The sequence below is a fragment of the Sus scrofa genome, chromosome 1, assembly GCF_000003025.6.
Source record: "Sus scrofa isolate TJ Tabasco breed Duroc chromosome 1, Sscrofa11.1, whole genome shotgun sequence".
Lineage (NCBI taxonomy): Eukaryota > Metazoa > Chordata > Mammalia > Artiodactyla > Suidae > Sus > Sus scrofa.
The window spans coordinates 107,215,496-107,235,600 of NC_010443.5; the positions used below are offsets into that span (position 1 = coordinate 107,215,496).

Here is a 20,105-nt window from a genome sequence, read left to right on the forward strand (position 1 = left end):
CCCTCGTGTAAGCTTAGGGCTATAAAGCTGGAAGACAAAAGCAAGGCGAGAAAAGACCATAATGTGGGGGGGGGGGGGAGCAGGGGCTGGCTCTTTTAAGTATCAATTGAGAAAGCTCTGAAAATGCAATCAGTAAACCACTCAAGCCTTGTGTTGCTGTTTTGTGGGTTGTTTTTGTTTTTTTTTTTTTTTAATGAGCCGGGGACTGGACTGACACTGCCAGTATAGGAAGAGTTCTGGAGGAGGCAATTTCATAATGAAGAAAATCGGTTCTTCCTGACAGCCTGTGTTAAAGCTAGGCTTTGGATTTAACCGAGGAGATGGGGTAGCAATGCTGCACTTCACTGGGAATTGACCCAATGGCGGCAGCACCGAGCAGAACACCTGCTGATGCGAAGACTGCCCAAAGCCGAGAGGAAGTCCGCCCACAGAAGAGAGGAGTCCCTCTGGCTCCGCCTCCCTCCTCCACCGGCCAATCAGGACCCAGATGACGCCCGGTGGCTCTGGGGCAGGGAGGAGGGCGGAGCCTGAGGACCGTTAACCCAGCGCCGGGCAATATCAGATTGCATATCAGATTCCTTTCCCTATAAAAACTCGCTGTTAACCTGGTGGGCATATAACCACTCTGGAAAAAGCCCTTGCAGTATCATATAAAACTAAGTATAAAGTCCGTGACCCAGCAATTTCTCACTTGGTACTTAATTAAAAGTAATTAAAGCATAGAGTTCCTGGAGTTCTTGCTGTGGCTCACCTGGTTGAGAACCCAACTAGTATTCATGAGGATGCCAGTTTGATCCCTGGCCTCTCTCAGTGGGTTAGGGATCGGCGGTGAGCAGTGCTGTAGGTTGCAGACATGGTTCAGGTCTCGCGCTGCTGTGGCTGTGGTGTAGGCCGGCAGCTGCATCGCTGCTTCAATCCCTAGCCTGGGAACTTCCATATGCCGCAGGTGCGGCCATAAAAAGGAGGGGGGAAAAAGGGTAAGAAATTGGGAGTTCCTTGGTGGTCTAGTGATTAGGACTGCAGAATTTTCATCGCTTCATCCTGGGGTTCCATCCGTAATCTGAGAACTGATATCCCACATCAAGCCACTGCAGGTGGCCAAAAATAAATAAAAATAATAAAAATTAAAAAGTAAGGAGTTCTTACTGCGCCGCAGTGGGTTAAGGGACCCAGCGTTGCCACAGATGCAGCATAATTTGCATCTGTGGCTCGGATTCATCCCCTGTCCCTGGAACTTCTATATGCTGTGGGTTCAGTCATTAAAAAGATAAAAAATAAAAGGTAAGCATAAACATGTTGGAATATTTTCAGAATAAAATGTTGAGAGTACCAGAGGCTGAAAGGAGAGAGAACAGGGGGTCATTGTCTTTTTTTTTTTTTAATGGTGTGTATTTTTCTTTAATAATAAAAAATGAGGGTGAACTCCACCTTTTACTTCTATGCTTCCATTTCACTTGAGGGTTTTGTTTGTTTTTTTGTTTACAAGAGTCATTTGTCACCTTTAGATCTGACAACCTTAGGGAAGGGAGTTATTGTCTAATGGGTACAAAGTTTCTGTTTGAGAATAATGAAACTTTTCTGGAGATAGTGGTGATGGTTGTACAACATTTGAACGTTTTTTGTTTGTCTGTTTTTCTTTTTAGGGCCACACCGGCGGCATATGGAAGTTCACAGGCTAGGGGTCCAATTGGAGCTACAGCTGCCGGCCTCAGCCACATATACAGCAATGCGGAATCCGAGCCGCATCTGCGACCTACACCACAGCTCATGGCAATGCCCAATCCTTAACCCACAGATCGAGGCCAGGGATCCAACTCACATCCTCATGGATCCTAGTCGGGTTCATTAACCACTGAGCTACAAAGGGAACTCCCTGAATGTTCTTAAAGGTAATGAATTGTGCACTTAAAAATAGTCTAAACGGAGTTTCCACTGTGGCACAGTGGCTTAAGGATCCAGCATTGCTGCAGGTGTAGCATAGTTCACAGCTGCAGCTGGGTTTGGATCACCGGCCCAGGAACTTCCATATACAGTGGGTACAGACTCCCCCCGCAAACAAACAAACAAACAAACAAACTTCTTGGAGCCTTGGTTTCCTCACTTGAAAAATGGGGGCAATTCAATAAATGAGGGGGCTGACTCACCTGTAAGATCCCTTCCAGCTCTGTCATTCCAAGATTTAATGAGGAGAAAAAAAGATAATTAAAAATAAATTCCCAGAGTTCCCGTCGTGGCTCAGTGGTTAACGAATCTGACTAGGAACCATGAGATTGCGGGTTCGGTCCCTGGCCTTGCTCAGTGGGTTAAGGATCTGACGTTGCAGTGAGCCGTGGTGTAGGTCGCAGTTGCAGCTCGGATCCGTGTTGCTGTGGCTGTGGCATAGGCCGGCGGCTACAGCTCCGATTGGATCCCTAGCCTGGGAACCTCCACATGCTGTGGGAAGCAGCCCAAGAAATGGCAAAAAGACAAAAAAATAAAATAAAAATAAAAAATAAATAAATTCCCTGAGCAGCCAGAGCAATAAGAGGGATTACTGATTCCCTGAAAACAGAGGCTCATTCACTTCCCTTGTACTCTTGAGCATCCGGCCACAGGTCTGAGTTCTACACTGTTGGCCCTCAGCCGGATGGGAAGGACGAATACGTAAAACGACGCTTACAAGGGCAGAGGAAGTGTAGAAAGTTTCGGGGCAGACAGAGACAGCAGTAGCAACAGGCGGTGGAGGGATGTGGTTTGCCCAGAAATGAGCAAACGGTCCTATAAATGTAAACAGGAATGCGAGGGATCAAAGGCAGCTCTTCCCCAAGGCCAAGTTCAGCTGCTGTGTGAGGGCTTAAAGCGGAGGAAGGAGAGTGTGCTGGAGGCTTGAAAATAAGTCAGACACACAACACCACGCGCCGCCCGGATGCGCTCACTTCTTCCTCCCCCTACTCCTACCTGTCCGCGCGACTTGGTACGCTCCGCCAGCACAATAAGCCTCTCCCTCCGGCGTGCTATTGGTACAGCCCAGGCTCCAAGAGTAGACACCCAAAGACACGCCCGTTGCCACGCCCGCTGTCTATGATTGGCTGGAAAATTTAAAGATCCGGCCGATGATAGGGTGATTCTCTACTCCCAGGATTTGAAAGTTCCCAGTGTCCTACCTTTGCGTGCATGCCGGCTCTGTTCAGCTTGTCCGTCGCAAGTGAGTGTTCACTCGGATGCCAGAGGTGGGAGGCAGAGAACCTTCTTCTTCAAGGGGTCCCTGCCGGGAGGGTGCACACGAGTGGGTCAGACGGAGGGAGAATGGATTCCCGCACCCCAGGGTCCCTCTGCGATTTCCCTAACCAAAGATTCTCTACTCTATCCCTACCCTGAAGATGGGAAGCGCCAGGGCTTCAGAATCACACGAGCCCTGACTCCTACCACCCCTTGTGGCCTCTCTCAGCCTGTTTTCCACTTCTGTACACGGAGAAGAGTGAGACCTGCTTGGCCGCATGTAAACTAGTGAACGTACCTGGAAGACATAAGACGCTTATTAGGGAGTATGTTTCCTGTTCACCTCCTCAACGTGAAAGTCTCTGGCTTCTTAAGGACAGGACTCAGGATTCTCGTGTCCGCCTATGGGTCTCTTGGAAGCAGGCTTCTTTTCCGTTCCAGGGCTCCCTTCTGTGGCACTTGGCGGACAGCTGCGGTTCTCCAATGCTGGATGCAATTGACGCTGCCCATCCGCTGCCCTGGAAATTATTGTGTAGGGTAGTAATTTCTAAGAGAAAATCCGGTTTACTCTAGGGCCCTTTTACCATTTCCGTGACCTCTTTGTGTTACCAGTGACAGCCTCTGTGACCCTATGTGGCCTTCACCGGGCTCCCCGTCACGGCTTCTATACAACCTATGATATATTCCTTGAGTCCCCGTGACCCCTGAGCTCCGGTCTTTTTACAGACCCGCAGAGGCGATGGCAATGCTGTCGGGCACCCAGGCAGCGGCAGCAGAAAGCGAGGACGCGGAGCTACGGTGCCGCGTGGCTGTGGAAGAGCTGAGCCCGGGAGGGCAGCCGCGAAGGCGCCAGGCGCTACGCACCGCGGAGTTGAGCCTGGGTCGTAACGAGCGCCGGGAGTTGATGCTTAGGCTGAAGGCGCCGGGACCCGCGGGGCGGCCGCGCTGCTTCCCCTTGCGCGCTGCGCGCCTTTTCACGCGCTTCGCAGCGATGGGGCGCAGCACTCTAAGGCTCCCGGCCTATGGCGCTTCCCCGGCCGGCGCTGTGCAGCTGCTGCTCTCCGACTGCCCTCCAGACCGCCTGCGCCGCTTCCTGCGTACGCTGCGCCTCAAGCTGGCCGCGGCCCCGGGTCCCAGGCCAGCCTCCGCCCGCACTCAACTTCTTGGCCCAAGGCCCCGCGACTTCGTCACCATCAGCCCGGTGCAGCCCGAGGAGCTGCGGCGCGCGGCGGTCACCCGGGTCACGGACACCACGCCAGTGAAACTGCCCACGGAGCCCCGGGTGGGGGCCAAGTCCAACACCGTGAGGACAACGCCTTGGGGAGTGGGTGTGCCACTGAGATGGAAAAGACTAAAGTGGCCCACGTTTAGGAGGGAGATGGTGGTGGTATTTGAGATGGCAGGCTGGTTGTTTCAGAGAAGATGCTCATCGGACTTTTGAAAATAAGAGGGATATGGGCATCGTGCATGTGGTTCTCATAGTGCAATCCTTGAGACTGAGTAAGGAGAATAGGAAAAGTGGGTCCAGGTCACATTAACAGAGAAATCAGGAGATCCCCCTCGTGGCTCAGTGGTAATGAACCTGACTGGTATTCATGAGGATGCGGTTCCATCCCTGACCCCGCTTAGTGGGTTAAGGACCCTGCATTGCACTGAGCTGCGGTGTGGGTCGCAGATGAGGCTCAGATCTGGGTTGCTGTGGCTATGGTGTAGGCCGGCAGCTGTAGCTCTGATTGGACGCCTAGCCTGGGAACTTCCATATGCCACAGGTGCGGCCCTTAAAAAAGAGAGAAAGCAGAGAAGGTGCTGCAGAAGAAAAGTAGGAATATGGTTTCCCAGGAGAAGGAGAGGAGCTTTTGGAGAGAAGTGGTCAGCTGGATAGGGGCAGTCAACAGGTCCAGTCAGAGGGGAGACAAATTCTGGTGGATTTGACAGTGTTTGCCAACTGGAACAGATGGATGGAAGACTACAGGGGTTTGAGACTAAGCTGGTGAGAAGATGGAGATGAGGCAAGAAGAGGCCCTAACTAGGCAGGGTTTTGCTTGGGTGTTCTGAGGTGAGAGAGAGAAATTTGAAACAGAAAGAGTAGTGAGAAGGAAGGATGGCTAAGAGGACCAGGAGAGTTAGGAAACCCAGGGAAGGGAGTTGAGACAGAATCTGGACCTATACACTGGGGTCTTCAGGTCACCAGGGGTCAGTGGAGACCTGGTCCTGGTCCCTTCCTCAAGGGGGAACTGGACCCCTATGGTTACTGGCAAGATCTCCAGGGGAACCAAGGCTGCCCAAGGGCTCCAAGAAATGAAGCCAACAGAAACACAAAGGGCTACCAGGCCAAGAAGGTAGAGGGCAATGCTTAGGGAATGCGGGGAGACTCTGAGACAGCCCTATCCCCCCTAGGAAACCTCAAGGTGGCCCCTGCCTGTGAAGAGGCTGAGCTTGCCCCCCACCAAACCACAGCTCTCCAAGGAACAGGCTGCTGTGCTGAAGGTTGTCCTGAAAGGCCAGAGCATTTTCTTCACTGGCAGTGCAGGTAGCGGGGGCAGAGCGAGTGTGGGGAGAGCAGTGGTGCACTGGGATGGACCTGACTTTGCTTTCTGCCCAGGGACGGGGAAGTCTTATCTGCTGAAGCGAATCCTGGGCTCACTTCCTCCCACAGGCACGGTGGCCACTGCCAGTACTGGGGTGGCAGCCTGCCACATCGGGGGCACTACCCTCCATGCCTTTGCAGGTAAGTGAGAGTCCTTGAGACTTGAGCTGGGAGTAGGCCAGGCCGTGGGAAGGGAGTGGAGGTCAGGGCTAGGATCTCAGCTCAGGCTGAATAGTGTCACTCACAGGCATCGGCTCAGGACAGGCTCCCCTGGCCCAGTGTGTGGCCCTGGCCCAGCGGCCAGGTGTGCGGCAGGGTTGGCTGAACTGCCAGCGGCTGGTCATTGATGAGATCTCCATGGTAGAGGCAGACCTATTTGACAAGCTGGAAGCCGTGGCCAGGTCAGTAACATGCAGAAAGGGCGGGTTCTGGTGGTCTTTCATGTGGACCCCATTCATCCCAGCCCCTAAAGTACCCTGTGCTCCTCTCCAGAGCTGTCAGGCAGCAGGACAAGCCATTCGGAGGCATCCAGCTCATCATCTGTGGGGACTTCCTGCAGCTGCCACCTGTAACCAAGGGACCCCAGCCCCCACAGTTCTGCTTCCAGGTACCACTCACCCCCGGTCCTAACCCTCATAGCGGTCTGCTGTGCTCCCTGACACCCTCACCTTGCCCCCACCAGGCCAAGAGCTGGAGGAGGTGTGTCCCAGTGACCCTGGAGCTGACCGAGGTGTGGAGGCAAGCGGACAAGACCTTCATCTCTCTGCTGCAAGCTGTGCGGCTGGGCAGGTGGGCCCTGGTGAATAGAGAGGGGGCAATGGGATGAGGATCCAAGCGTGGATCAGAGAGTGGCCCAGGGACTCAAAGAAGGGGGAGAAATGCTTCATGGCGCCATAGGAGGTGGTCACTATATGAGCACTGGGACCCAGCCTACCCCCCGGGTTGTGTCGCTATCACCCAGCATAGTGCCTGGCACAGAGTACATCTCAGGCATCTGGGCTGATGGAGACACAACCGTCATTCAGAGATGTTAACACTCCCATTTCACTGATGCAGAAACTGGGGTTCAAAGAGGTACAGTGACTTGCCCAAAGTCATGACTAGTAAGTGGCTGAGCTGGGATTTAAACACAGGTCTAACTAAAACCCAAGTTCCTTCTACTCTTAGAACCTGTGGGGAGTTCACTTGTAGCCTAGCAGGTTAAAGATCCAGCCTTGTCACTGTGGCGGCTCAGGTCACTGCTATGTCATGGGTTTGATCCCTGGCCTGGGAACTTCCACATGTAGGAATGGCCAAAAAAAAAGAACCTGTGGGGTCACTTGGTGGGATGTTGCAGACATGATCCCACCCCAGTTAGGACAAAGGGTTGAAATGCTACAGCTACTCTAACATAGGAGTGGAAAGAAGGCCAGAAATTTAGAAGATACGGGCCAGAGCTGGGCTTTGAGATCCAGGTCAAATTGGGATGGCATGCGGGAGGTGGAAAAGCTGATAGGAAGGTGCACAGCACATACCAGCAAACGTGTGTTTGGGGGTGGTGGTGGGGGGGAACAAGAGGAAGGCCGAATGACCGAGCAGTGAGAGATGGTCCCAAGTTCTTCCCCTCCTCCTACATGAGTTGCTGCAGCACCCAGCCTTCCCCTGAAGGAAGGCTTGACAGAAAACAGAAACAGAAGCTACCTTTATTCCCCTAAAGCAACAGGCAAGGGGCTAGAAAATTGTAGCCTGGAGGCCTCTCTGATTATAGGCTACCAGTATAACCTCAGCACCTCATCATCAAGGTCTCCAAATCTCTGGTCTGTGCTCACTCATTGTACCCAGCTTCCTCAGGAAGGTGGCTAGCCCAACTTGGGGGCAGACACAGGGAAGGGTACCCACCCATGATCATAGCCAAGCACCACCTCCATGCCCCTTCTCCATATCTGGAGTCCAGGTGAGGAAGGAACAAGTTGGCCAGCCTGGAGACCAGCAAATCTTGCCCCGGTACCCCCTCCAGCCCCCAGGCCTGACCTATGGCCTGCTGCATGGGCCTTCCCTGGTGTTCAGGTGGGCTTTGCCCTGATAGCCCAGCCTCCACAGGTGCTCAGATGAGGTCACCCGCCAGCTCCGGGCCACAGCTGCCCACAAGGTGGGGCGAGATGGCATTGTGGCCACGAGGCTCTGCACGCACCAGGATGACGTGGCACTTACTAATGAGAAGCGGCTGCAGGAGCTACCAGGTGAGCAGAGAGCTGGGGCTGGGCAAGAATGGCCCAGAGACAGAGTTCCCATCGTGGCTCAGTGGTTAATGAACCTGACTAGCATCCATGAGGACATGGGTTAGATCCCTGGCCTCGCTCAGTGGGTTAAGGATCCGGCGGTGCCGAGAGCTGTGGTGTAGGTCGCAGATGTGGCTTGGAACCCACCTTGCCATGGCTGTGGCTTGGGCTGGCAGCTATAGCTCTGATTCCACCCCTTGCCTGGGAACCTCCATATGCTGCCAGTACAGCCCTAAAAAGCCAAAAAAAAAAAAAAAAAAAAAGACCGGCCCAGGGAGGCCACCAGGCAGGCATAGCTATCCACTTGGCATCCTTTGTATATCTAGGTCCCCAGCCTCTGTGACCAAAAGAGGCTGTGACTTTGAGAGATGTGACCTTTCCTGGGTCAGAATCACTCAGCCAGTAAACACTGGACTGGAGACTTAACCCCAGGCCTCTGATTCCAAAGCCCCAGCTAGGACTGAGCTGTCCTCACTACCTCCCCCATGCCCTGGTCTGATGTGTGTTTTTGGAAAATGAGCCACAGGTCAATGACTTGTGATCTGTTTGCCTGATTCTCTTTTCCCAGGTGAGCTACACAGCTTTAAGGCCATGGACAGTGACCCTGAGCAAGCCCGGACCCTGGATGCCCAATGTCCTGTTGGCCAGCACCTTCATCTAAAGCTGGGAGCTCAAGTGAGTGGGAAGTGGGGGATGGGCCCCGGGAGCTTGGGCCTCCTTGTCCCTGTACCCTGGCTGCTCCACAGCCAGAGGGCCCTGCTGTGACCATAGCAAACTCCTTCCCTCCAATTTCCCCTTCCTGTCTCCTGCTTTCCACTGCCTGCCTCTTCCTACACCTGGAGCTGCAAGCAGTGTTGCTTGCACAAATCCCTTTGCTTGCTGAAGCTTGTTTCCTCATCGCTAAGCCTGGAGTAAGATACCTGCCATAGCCGGTTGTCTTCTGTATTATACCCCACTGTGAGCATCCTCCCCGCTTCCACAATGGTGAGGGGGGGTGGTCCACACAGGAGCCTTTCCCCAGGTTCCAAAGGGCACCCAGCAGAAAGAGGCAGGCACAGTGGTTGGAAAAGGGCTATCCCTCCAGATTGGAGCGAGGTCATTTTCAAAACCCTGTTCCCTTATTGTTCTTCGCCCTGTCCTTCTGAGGCAAACTGAGCAAATGTCATTCCCCTTTGACACAAGGGGAAACTGAGACCTAGGGAGATAAAGCAGCTTTAGCAGGGGTCCCAGTGGACCTAGCACCCCTCCCCGACAGCCCCCAGCCTCTGAGCACTGCCGGGCGTAGACATGCGCTGCTCTCCATGCCTCCAGTTTTCCTTCCCACGCAGGTGATGCTGGTGAAGAACTTGGCAGTGTCCCAGGGCCTGGTGAATGGAGCCCGAGGGGTGGTAGTCGGGTTTGAGGCTGAGGGGAGAGGTAAGTGACGGAAGAGCAGTCTTACAGCCGGGGTACGTGTGCAGAGGAAAAGGCCAGCATGGAAGGGTGAGGCCTGACCTTATCTTGGAGCCCTGGGGCAGGGCTGAAAGGTGGGACTTCTCTGTGCCTCCCTCAGGGCTGCCCCAGGTACGGTTCTTGTGTGGAGTCACTGAGGTCATCCGTGCTGACCGCTGGACCGTGCAGGCCAGTGGGGGCCAGCTCCTCAGCCGGCAGCAGCTGCCTCTCCAGCTAGCCTGGGCAATATCCATCCACAAGAGCCAGGTGAGCAGGGTAGGGGTGGATGTGTGGGGAAGGGGACAGGGCAGGGCAGAGGTGGACAAGATGGGCCTGGGGAATGGAGGGGGTGCAGATCTTAAAGGCTTTGTGGGAGTTGAACTTGCCCTGGATGGATAGTTCAAGACCAACTGTAGAGAGTTCCCATTGTGGCGCAGCAGAAAGGAACCCGACTCGTATCCATGAGGTTTGAGGTTTGAGGTTTGATCCCTGGCCTCGATTAGTGGGTCAAGGATCTGGCATTGCCGTGAGCTGTGGCATAGGCCGGCAGCTATAGCTCTGATTCGACCCCTAGCCAGGGAACCTCTGTATGCCACAGATTCAGCCCTAAAAAAAACAAAAACAAAAACAAAACAAACAAAAACCAGCTGTAGAATAAACCTCTCTTCAGTGCATATCCCATCCTGCCTCCTCTTTCCCGGACACATACACTTCCCCTGTCATTTCCTGTCCTGCCATTTTCTGAGTCACTATTGGATATGTTAATTTTAATCCTTACACAAACTGTATGAGGTGTAGATATAATAATAATCATTTCCATTCCTGTCTTACTGAAGAGGAAACCAAGGCTCAGAGAGGTTAAGTAAATTGTCCACAGTCACACAGCTAGTGAGAGGCAGAGCCAGGATTCATTTCCTTGCCTGTCTGACCCAGACCTGAGCTCTTTCCTTTCACTCCATCCCTCCACTCTCAAATCTGTGTCTTCTGGAAGCCCCCTACTCAGACTCCCATCAGTCTGTCTCTCTGACTTAAGGCTCTCTTGACTGGACAAGATCAGGAGCAACAGCTGGGCTGGTGGAGCAGAGTCAGGGTCTTGGGCACAAGTGAATTCAGGCCAAGTTGGCTCCAGCTCTGTCCCTCCATCCCCTAGGGCATGTCCCTGGATTGCGTGGAGATCTCTCTGGGCCGTGTGTTTGCCAGCGGCCAGGCCTATGTGGCCCTTTCCCGGGCCCGCAGCCTGCAGGGCCTGCGTGTGCTAGACTTTGATCCCATGGTGGTTCGCTGTGACCCCCGTGTGCTGAGATTCTATGCTACCCTGCGGCAGGACAGGGGCCTCAGCCTGGTAAGAGGGAGTCACCCAGTGGTGGGCCATGTGGCTGTGGGCAGCCTGGGATCTAGGGCAGGGGGGAAAGCCAAGAGACCCTGAGTGAAGGTGGAAGAGTCTCCTCTGGCTCTGTTGGGGGCTGGGACAAAAGGAAGGAGGTGCCATCCCTGGGCTATAGCTCTGGGGTATGGCACCAGCCCATGAGGGGGTTTCTCTGGCTCTGATCCAGGAGTCCCCACATGACAATGAGGCAGCATCAGACCAGGAAAATGTGGACCCGAACCTTTGATCTGCAAAACGAAGACAGAGAGTGGTCTCCCTCTCCTCCTGGCCCAGGGGATATCAGGGGAGAGTAGTCAGTAGTCTCCCTTTGTTGGGGGCTCTCAGCTTCCTGGCAGGGCTCAGGGAGGGTGCTTTCCTCCCATTTGCCAGCTATGCCTCGGTTTCTCTCCTGGCTTCCAGGGTCAGGAGCTGGCAGTGGGCCCATGGGGGAAGCTGGTGTTATAGGACAGAGCTCTGTGCGAGGGCCGGCCTCAGTGCCCCAGGGTTGTGAATGCCACTTCCTTTGGGCTGCAGAGGGGGAGAGGTGGCCAAATAGGTGCTCCTGGAGCAGGAACAGGCTGTGGGGTCATGGCGGGGGACTCAGGCTGAATACAGGCCCAAAGCAGAGGAGGGAACCAGGGGGAATCTTCACTGCTAGACCCAGCCCAGCACAAGACAGGACGAACTCCCTCCTGAGCCTAACCTGAGAATGGGTGCTACGAAGTCCACCTGTCTTAAGCTGCTTTTTCTGGGAAGAAATCAGGTGTGGGAGTATTGAAGTGGAAGTTCTCAGACTGTATTTGTTTAGTGCAAATAAACTTGTGGGTTGTATGAGGGCTATGAGTGCCATCTTCTGCTTTCTTTTTATATTATTCTTTTTTCTGTTGTTTATTTATTTAGGGCTGCACCCATAGCATATGGAGGTTCCCAGGCTAGGGGTCGAGTCGGAGCTACAGCTGTCAGACTACACCACAGCCACAGCAACGCCAGATCCGAGCTGTGTCTGCGACCTACACCACAGCTCACGGCAACGCCGAATTCTTAACCCACTGAGCAAGGTCAGGGATCAAACCCCCATCCTCATGGATACTAGTCGGATTTGTTTCCGCTGGACCACAATGGGAATTCTTTCTGCTTTCTTTAAGAACCCCTCTGGAGTTCCTGTTGTGGCTCAGCGGGTTAAGAACCCAACTAATATCCATGAGGTTTCGGGTCCAATCCCTGGCCCCACTCAGTGGGTTAAGGACCTGGATTTGCCGTGAGCTGTGACATAGTTCACAGACTCGGCACGGATCCTGCTGTGGCTGTGGTCTAGGCTGGCTGCAGCTCTATTGGACCCCTAGCCTAGGAACTTCCATATGCTGCAGGTACAGCTCTGAAAAGACAAAAAAAAAAAAAAAAAAAAAAAGAACCCCTGCCTGGGGCACTGGCTGACCCTATCCAGGGAGGCCACTCCTGCCCCGCACTGACTTGCCTGCCCACTTACACGGAGGTGTTCGTTATGCCCCAAAGGCTGAGCTTACAGAGCCCTGATGCTGGGTGTTAGTACCACTGGTTATTTGGCAAAGCTGAGGATGGTGACTCACAATGCAATGACAAGATGAATTGCCATTGCCCAATAGTTAGACAAGGACACACTAGAGAACCAACAGGGTGAGAAACAGGCCTGTCACAATATCCAAATGCTGGGGATCTCAGTTGAGCCTTTCTCATTTCGTGCCTTGCTGGGGCTCCATCTTGGATGTTCTGATCATCTTAGCTTCAGCTGATAAAAAAACCTGATGGGAATTGCTCACAGGGAGTTCCTGCAGTGGAGCAGTGGAAACGAATCTGACTAGGAACCATGAGGTTGCGGGTTCAATCCCTGGCCTTGCTCAGTGGGTTAAGAATCAGGTGTTGCCATGATCTGTGGTGTAGGTCGCAGATGTGGCTCAGATCTGGTGTTGCTGTGGCTGTGGCGTAGGCTGACAGCTGTAGCTCCGACTAGAGCTCTAGCCTGGGAACCTCCATATGCTGCGGATGCAGCCCTAAAAAGCAAAAAAAAAAAAAAAAAAAAAAGAAAAAGAAAAAGAAAAAGAAAGAAATTGCTTATGGGCTGGCAAAGACTATTAAGGTTCACTGCTCATAAATGAAAAGGTATCAAATCTAGCTGGAAAATACAGGTTACAGTGGAAGTATGCATTGGAGGCTATAAAGAGCAATGGCTACTTCAATGTAAAATTGCCAATGGTTGGAGGCGTCAAGAAGGAGGAAACCTTGCTGGTTGCTGAGGGACATGAAATCTTAGATTCTTGAAGGTGTTTATCCTTGTCTCCCAAAAGCCAGCAGAGGCCCCAGTTCAGAGAGTGGGTGCTCAGAGAGTGTTTGGTTAAATGGGGCTCAGTGCTGTGGTGGTTCGGAGGGGCTGTGGGGCCTCGGACCTTCACAGTAGGCTTCGTGGAGGAGGCACAGCCTGTAAAGAATTTAACTGATGATTATAGTTGAGTGGTTAAACTTAGCTTTCCATCCTGATTTTACCACTTGCCAGCTGTGCAAATTTAAGCATGTTACACAACCTCTCTGAGAGGGTTTCCTTACCTGTATGGGTGGTAGCTGTGACATTTACACAGCGTTGTTGGGAGAAAGACCAGCCCCATGGCAGGAAGTTGATCAGTAGCTCTTATTAACATAGGATGACTAATGACTATCATCCCTATGGTGTCTGTTGAGCACAGTCCTGTCTGTTCCTGCACTGGCTCCTTTGGCAAACAAGATGTGGGGACCTAGAGGGGTGCCAGCCTGGCCCACTGGATGAGACCTGCCTGTACTGTTCTTGCTACCACCCTTCCTGATCTCGAGAAGTTGATCGTTTTTCCATAGAAAAGGGTTCATAGCATGAGCATGAACCCTTTTCTCTGCCCCAAATAGAAGACGTTCTTAGGACTTTCCCCACATCGCTCAGTGGATTAAGAACCCAACTAGTATTCATGAGGATACAGAATCAATCCCTGGCCTCACTCAGTGGGTTAAGGATCCCATATTGCCGCAAGCTGCAATATAGGTCGCAGATGTAGCTTGGATTCTGCATTGCTGGGCTGTGGTGTAGGCCAGCCACTGTAGCTCTGATTCAACCCCTAGCCTGGGAACTTCCATATGCCTCAGGTGTGGCCCTAAAAAGGAAAAAAAAAAAAAAAAAGAAGAAGACCATCTTAGGAGGAGCCAAGCCTATCAGGGTTGACCCCCACCCCCCAATAAGCAGGCAACCATGGAGGCCTTTAAATATGATGCCATTCAAAGATCAGGGTGTTGCCAAGTCAGGATAACCTGAGCAGGAAAGGAAGGTGACAGAACAGAAGGCTAGCTCAAAGAACTGATAATTCCTAGGCTTGGGTGGGAGCTAGGGCGGCTAGAATCACTGGCAGGAGTGGAGCTGGGAGCAGCTGGCCAGGAGGACCTCTGCAGCCACCTCTGGACAGTGAGCACAGCCACCAAGAAAGGAGTCTGTACTACAGACGGGCATGTGGCTGGTTGAGCTTGATCTCCAGGGCAGGGCCTGCAGCCACTGTGAAGATCCTGATTATACCCTCAAGGTACAAGAAGGACCAGGGCTTCAGCCCAGAGATGAATCTCCCATCATCCCTAGAGCCGGGCTATTGAAAATGTCTCAGAGATGCAGTTATTTCTTCTCTGCCATCTCCCGGGACTCTCCTCTCAGACCCCACCTTCCACTCACACTACTGAAGTCCCCCTCATCTCTCTCAGCCTCCCCTCACCCCACCCCAGGAATGATTTCAGTTTTCTCTGGTTTTAAGTGAATTGTCCTGCTTAGAGATGCCTTCCTAATCAGACTGCCTGGGTACCAGAAAGTCCTCCTTAGCAATCCTCTCTCATTGTAAAGATGCTCTCCAGAAGATCCCCGGATGAGGGCAAATATATCTGGAAGCGGAGTTCCAAACATCCCTGCCCCTGAGGCCAGTCATGGAGGTTAGACTACCTTGTGAGCGAGGTGCACAAGCAACCTCACAGTTCTGCATTATCTTATCATTGCTTTTTTTTTTTTTTTTTTTTTTTAATGGCCATAACTGCAGCATATGGAAGGTCCCAGGCTAGGGGTCCAATCGGAGCTGCAGCTGCCAGCCTACACCACAGCCACAGCAACACCAGATCCAAGCCACGTCTGTAACCTACACCACAGCTCATTGTAACACCGGATCCTTAACCCACTGAGCAAGGCCAGGGATCAAAACCGTGTCCTCATGGATACTAGTCGGGTTCTTAACCTGCTGAGCCACAATGGGAACTCTCTTGGCATCTCATTTGATCTAACTTTGAACTCATATCCCTGGAGGGGTGTAGGAAAATGCCATCCCAGTCAGGACTGGGGGCTCCTTACCCTCAGGGTTATACAGGCAGAGAGTGGGCCTTTTTTTTTTTTTTTTTTTTTTTTTTTTGTCTTTTCGCTCTCTCTTGGGCTGCTCCCGCGGCATATGGAGGTTCCCAGGTTAGGGGTCCAATCGGAGCTGTAGCCACCAGCCTACACCAGAGCCACAGCAATGCGGGATCCGAGCCGCATCTGCAACCTACACCACAGCTCACGGCAATGCCGGATCGTTAACCCACTGAGCAAGGGCAGGGATCGAATCCGCAACCTCATGGTTCTTAGTCGGATTCGTTAACCACTGCGCCACGACGGGAACTCCAAGAGTGGGCCTTAAAGGAACACGCATCTCCCAGCCAGAGCCTCATGGTGGCTGCTAACACCCTCAGTAACCAGAATCCAGAGGCCATAATTCTGCCCAGGCGCAGGGGTACGGCGGGGAAGTGCTTTCCAAGAAGCATAACCCCTCCAGGAGCCTCACACCACGCCCTCTGGGACCCTGCCACCTCCCTGTGGTGCTCCCTCGCTAGGGGTCAAATTGGAGCTGCGACCTACATCACAGCTCAGGCAAAACCAGATATTAACCCATTGAGAAAGGCCAGGGATCGAACCCATGTCTTCATGGATACTAGTTGGGTTTGCTCCCTCTGATCACCAGTCTTGGAGACCTTTCTCTCTGAATCTCCTTACCCCAGCATAATCCCACATTCACCCTACCTTCAGTGGAAGGCCAGGGGAGGGCTTAGCTAGGCATGATCTCCTTTCTGAGGTCCTGGCATAATTAGCCCACCCTACAGAGCCAGTGATAGTACTCAGACCCCTCCATCCCAGAGTAGCCAGGCCCTCGGGCTCCCGGAACACCATACCATGGACCACTAGGTGGAGCCAAGTGGTCACTCAGTCTCTTCCCAGAGATCCAGCAGGTGCTTTCTCTCTGAGTTACTGCACCTGGATGGGCCACCTCAGGACCTGGGTGACCAGTAGGCATAGAGAAGTGTAGTTTGCTTTGTTGAGAAGCTTGTACCAGGTATCTGTTGAGCGCCTCACAGTTTGAGTTCATTAGGTTATTTTCCATCATAACCCTGAGAGGACAGTGGGACATTATTCCCACCTTATGTGGAAAGAATACTAGTCTCTTATAGGATTAGGTAACTTGGCCAAGGTCACCCTGCAAGCTAGGCCTGGAACCCAAATCCTAGGGTTCTTGGGTTTTTGCAAAGTCAGCAGAGGGCCCTGAAGCCAGATATTTGTTACATATTCCCATGTAACCTTGGACATGCTGCCTAAATCCTGAGCTCAAGTTTCATTAGTCAGGGAGTTAAGGCAAGTAATGAGCTGGGGTGGGGACAGGCATGAGTAAACCCTCATGGTTAGCTCCTATTGGCCTTTATATACTTACCTGAAGAGGCCACCCCTTACCCCCACCTCCCCAACTTCTGGGGTGGCCAGAGAATAACAAACAGAATTAGAGCCCAGTTGTTCCCATGGTGACTCAGCAGTAACAAACCCAACTAGTATCCATGAGGACATGGGTTCGATCCCTGGCCTTGCTCAATGGGTTAATACCTGGTGTTGCCTGAGCTGTGATGTAGGTCGCAGCTCCAATTTGACCCCTAGCCTGGGAACTTCCATATGCCAAGGGTGTGGCCCTAAAAGGACCAAAAAAAAAAAAAAAATTAGAGCCCAAAGTAAAGCTTCTCGGTCTTTCCTCCCTCCCTGAGGACACAGGCTTCGCCCGGCTTCTAAGGTGAAGGGAAGAATGAAGTTTTGTGCCCTCTCCTTCTGACAACAAACTTGAGTTCCCATAGTCTGAGTGTGTCATAACTGCCCTTTTCTTGCCTTCATTCACCTTTTCGTCTTGTTTTTTTAAATTCCCGTTCACCTTCTTATGGGAGCATCTTTGACGACTCTACAAGGGAGATCTTTAGAATTTAGAGAAGAGAAAACAGAGGCTCATAGAAGGTGGGCTGTGCAAGGTCACACGGCTGTAAATGGCATAGCCAGGATGGTACCCAGGCATCTGAGGCCTTACCTCAGTGTTCAAGATCTTCACAACAAGGATCAAGCTGGTGTACATCGTTGCCCCTAGCTTGGCCCAGAAAATGCACACTTAAGAGACTCCATTTTCTCAGGATTCCAAGAGCATCATCTGCTGAGACAGAAATGGATGGGAGGGGCTGAAATGGAAGAGGAGGGGCATGGAAGGAGCTCTTGAATAGGGCAGTGAACCTGGGTGCCAGACAAACCCTATGGGGAGAAGGCTGACAGCCAGCCCACCTTCCTCTCCTGGACTCTCATCCCCTTGGCTCTAGCTCCCTTCTTCAGCCTGGAAGCCTCTGGTCAAATGCCCACCCAAGGGGTGCCCCCACTGCCCTCCCCCAGCTGGTGTTGAGTTCAGTAAGCAGAGACCCAGCTCACCTGGGAAGGTGCCGAGTGAGGAGGGCGTCCAGTTACAAGCTGGGGCTGGGAAGGGAGGCCGGGGCAAACTGGGGGCAGGAGCTAAAGGCCTGGGACCTGGTGGTGGGGGTAGATGTCAGGGGGAGGCCCCAAGATATGCCCCACTCTGCAGGATCCCACATCCTGGCTGCAGGAGGCCCTAGTTCGGGGCCCTTGGCCTCCTCCCAGATACCTTCTTCCAGCTCCTGGGGGCCGTGGCAGAAAGACCACAGCATCCACCTCGGATACCACTTGGCAGCTGGACACCCATCAGTTCCCTGAGCTGGGCCTTGGTTTCCCCATCCTCAGAATGGGGGTGGAGTGGGAATAAGCCCTGTGTGACCAATCTGCCACAGCCTGGGGCTAAGTTGGGTAAACTGTGAAGGGCAGTGCACACCCCTGGGGAGGGCCTTCTCCTCTCCTTCGGCTCTGCGCAATTCTCTCCACCACCCAGGGTGGCCTCACCCCTCCCCACCACACCCTGGGCCCTGGCACAGCACTCCATGCCTATTTAAGGCAAATCTCCTGATCTCCTTTTAAATAACATTTGCTCCTTGTTATGGAGCAGATGAGCAGGGCCTGGGCTTAGAAAAAGAGGAGGGACTCCCAAATATCCAATCAGAGGGAGGGGGGAAGGGGAGACATGGGGTTGAAGCAGGTATAGGAAGGTCCCTGCACCCCCTACCCCAGTCTCCCATCTGGTCCCCTCACCACGCAGGCCCTGGATTGGCTCCAACCTTTTTAGAGGGGCTGGGGCACTCCCAGCCGTCTTCCTGCCACCGCTTACAGGCGGTGGGGGTGGGAAGCTGAGGAATAATGCCACTCCGAGGACCTGGGGATGAAGGGGCACTAAACCAGCCAGGGGAGTGAGAGAATCTGGGGTATGATTAACATCTGATCTTACAACCTGCCCAGTAAAGTTGAAACAAAAGCTATTTGGTCCCAGAATGAGAGGCTCAGAGAGGCCAAGAAATCTGCCTAGGGCCACACAGCTAGTGAGTAGAAAAGTCTGAAATCCAGGCCTGGCTTGGCTCCACATTTATTGCTTTCTGGGCCCTCTAAGCCAGGTCTCCTTGTGCCTCAGGCTGTATGTGACACCTGACAGTGACTCATCAAGGACCAGGCATCATTAAAAGCCCCCCCCAACACACACCCTTCCCCTGCCTGCATAGCTCCCAGGCAGGCATCCTCCTCAGCCTCCCTCCTCTTTTCTCTGGCCCAGCTTACCTTTCCTTCCTCTTTTCCTGGGTTCCTGGCTCAAGCACCCACCCCCACTTCCGGACTGGACCCCAGAACAGCTCACCTTCACTCGGTTCCTGCATTCAGAAACTTATGGCCAGAAAGTGGCAAGTCCCACACTCCTCCAAAGGCGTGGAGCTCAGCTGGCTCCCCAGCAGCCCAGTTCCCCCTCCCGCCCTCTCCTGGGTCCTCCCCACCCCCACCCCCCCCACCCCCGCCACATCCCTACCCAAGTCTTTCCCCCAGGTGCCACGGCTGTCTCCACAGTCTCCCATCTCAGCGTGGCTCATCCCCCTGAGGTCCTCACATGACGCCCTCTCCGGGGATCAAAAGGAGAGTCAGAGATCCTTTACAGATCGTGTTGCCTTCATTCTTCAGGCATGTGTGCCCCAGCGGGCCAGCCCCACGTCAGTGTCAGGCTGGACTAAGGGGTGGCCTTATTTTCCTTTGAGTGCCCCAAGCAGGAAGGGGCCGTGGTGGTCAGCTGCTCCAATGGCCTCAGTGCACAGATGAGCAACTGAGCCCCAGGAATAGGAGGGGAGGCCCCTGAGGGCCACAGTGAGACAGACACTGAGCTGAGTCTTCCTGGGATCCCTGGTAACCTCAGGCAGGGTTTGATCCCCAGAGGAAGAAACTCAGCTCTGTGTTTATTTGAGGTGTCCTGGAGCTTCTCAGGGTCTTTTCTTTCTTTTTTTGTTTTGTTCTGTTTTGCTTTTTAGGGCTACATCCGCGGCGTGTGGAGGTTCCCAGGCTAAGGGTTGAATCAGAGCTACAGTGGCCAGCCTATACCACAGCCACAACAATGCAGGATCCAAGCCGCATCTGTGACCTACACCAGGTCCTTAACCCTCCGAGCGAGGCTAGGGATGGAACCTGCAACCTCATGGTTCCTAGTTGGATTCGTTTCCGCTGCACCATAACGGGAACTACTTCAGGGTCTTTCTAGCTTGGCTATACCACGTACCTCTTGTGTGCCCTTGAGCAAGTCCCTTTCCCTCTTTGGGCCTCAATTTCCTTATTTAAAACAGGTGGGTTGGGTAGATGGTCTTTATGATTCTCTCCTGTTTGGATCTCCTGCACCTCCCATCAGCCCAGCCCCATCCCCTCAAGTCTGTTTCTGGGTTCTCACCTGGGTTTAGGCCTGTCTCATAGCCCCCAAGTTTGCTCCAACAGCCTCTGCACAGTCTCTGACCTTTGCTCTCTTCCCTCCCATAAGCCGCCCACACATTGCCT

The 20,105-nt window shown here is 53.2% G+C and overlaps 1 protein-coding gene and 1 long non-coding RNA gene across 8 annotated transcripts; one reads left to right on the forward strand and one right to left on the reverse strand.

The window, feature by feature from the left end:
* On the forward strand, positions 3,085-11,676 carry PIF1 (PIF1 5'-to-3' DNA helicase). 7 transcript variants are annotated; one of them, XM_021093766.1, is made up of 13 exons: positions 3,086-3,184; positions 3,925-4,501; positions 5,596-5,728; positions 5,801-5,926; positions 6,033-6,186; positions 6,278-6,392; positions 6,468-6,574; positions 7,865-8,004; positions 8,612-8,718; positions 9,372-9,459; positions 9,596-9,741; positions 10,625-10,816; positions 11,028-11,676. In XM_021093766.1, exons 2-13 carry the CDS (start codon positions 3,938-3,940, stop codon positions 11,085-11,087), a joined length of 1,932 nt encoding a protein of 643 aa, XP_020949425.1. In that variant the 5' UTR covers positions 3,086-3,184; positions 3,925-3,937; the 3' UTR covers positions 11,088-11,676. The 7 variants fall into 7 exon arrangements, with proteins under 7 accessions (XP_020949419.1, XP_020949425.1, XP_020949428.1 ...); XM_021093769.1 differs by having other exon boundaries at positions 3,128-3,184; positions 3,360-4,501; XM_021093764.1 differs by having other exon boundaries at positions 3,150-3,209.
* Positions 3,581-19,029, reverse strand: LOC110260912. The gene is made up of 3 exons (XR_002344495.1): positions 17,616-19,029; positions 17,230-17,346; positions 3,581-3,716 (listed from the first exon to the last, which is right to left on the reverse strand). It is a non-coding gene; the product is annotated as an uncharacterized LOC110260912 (long non-coding RNA).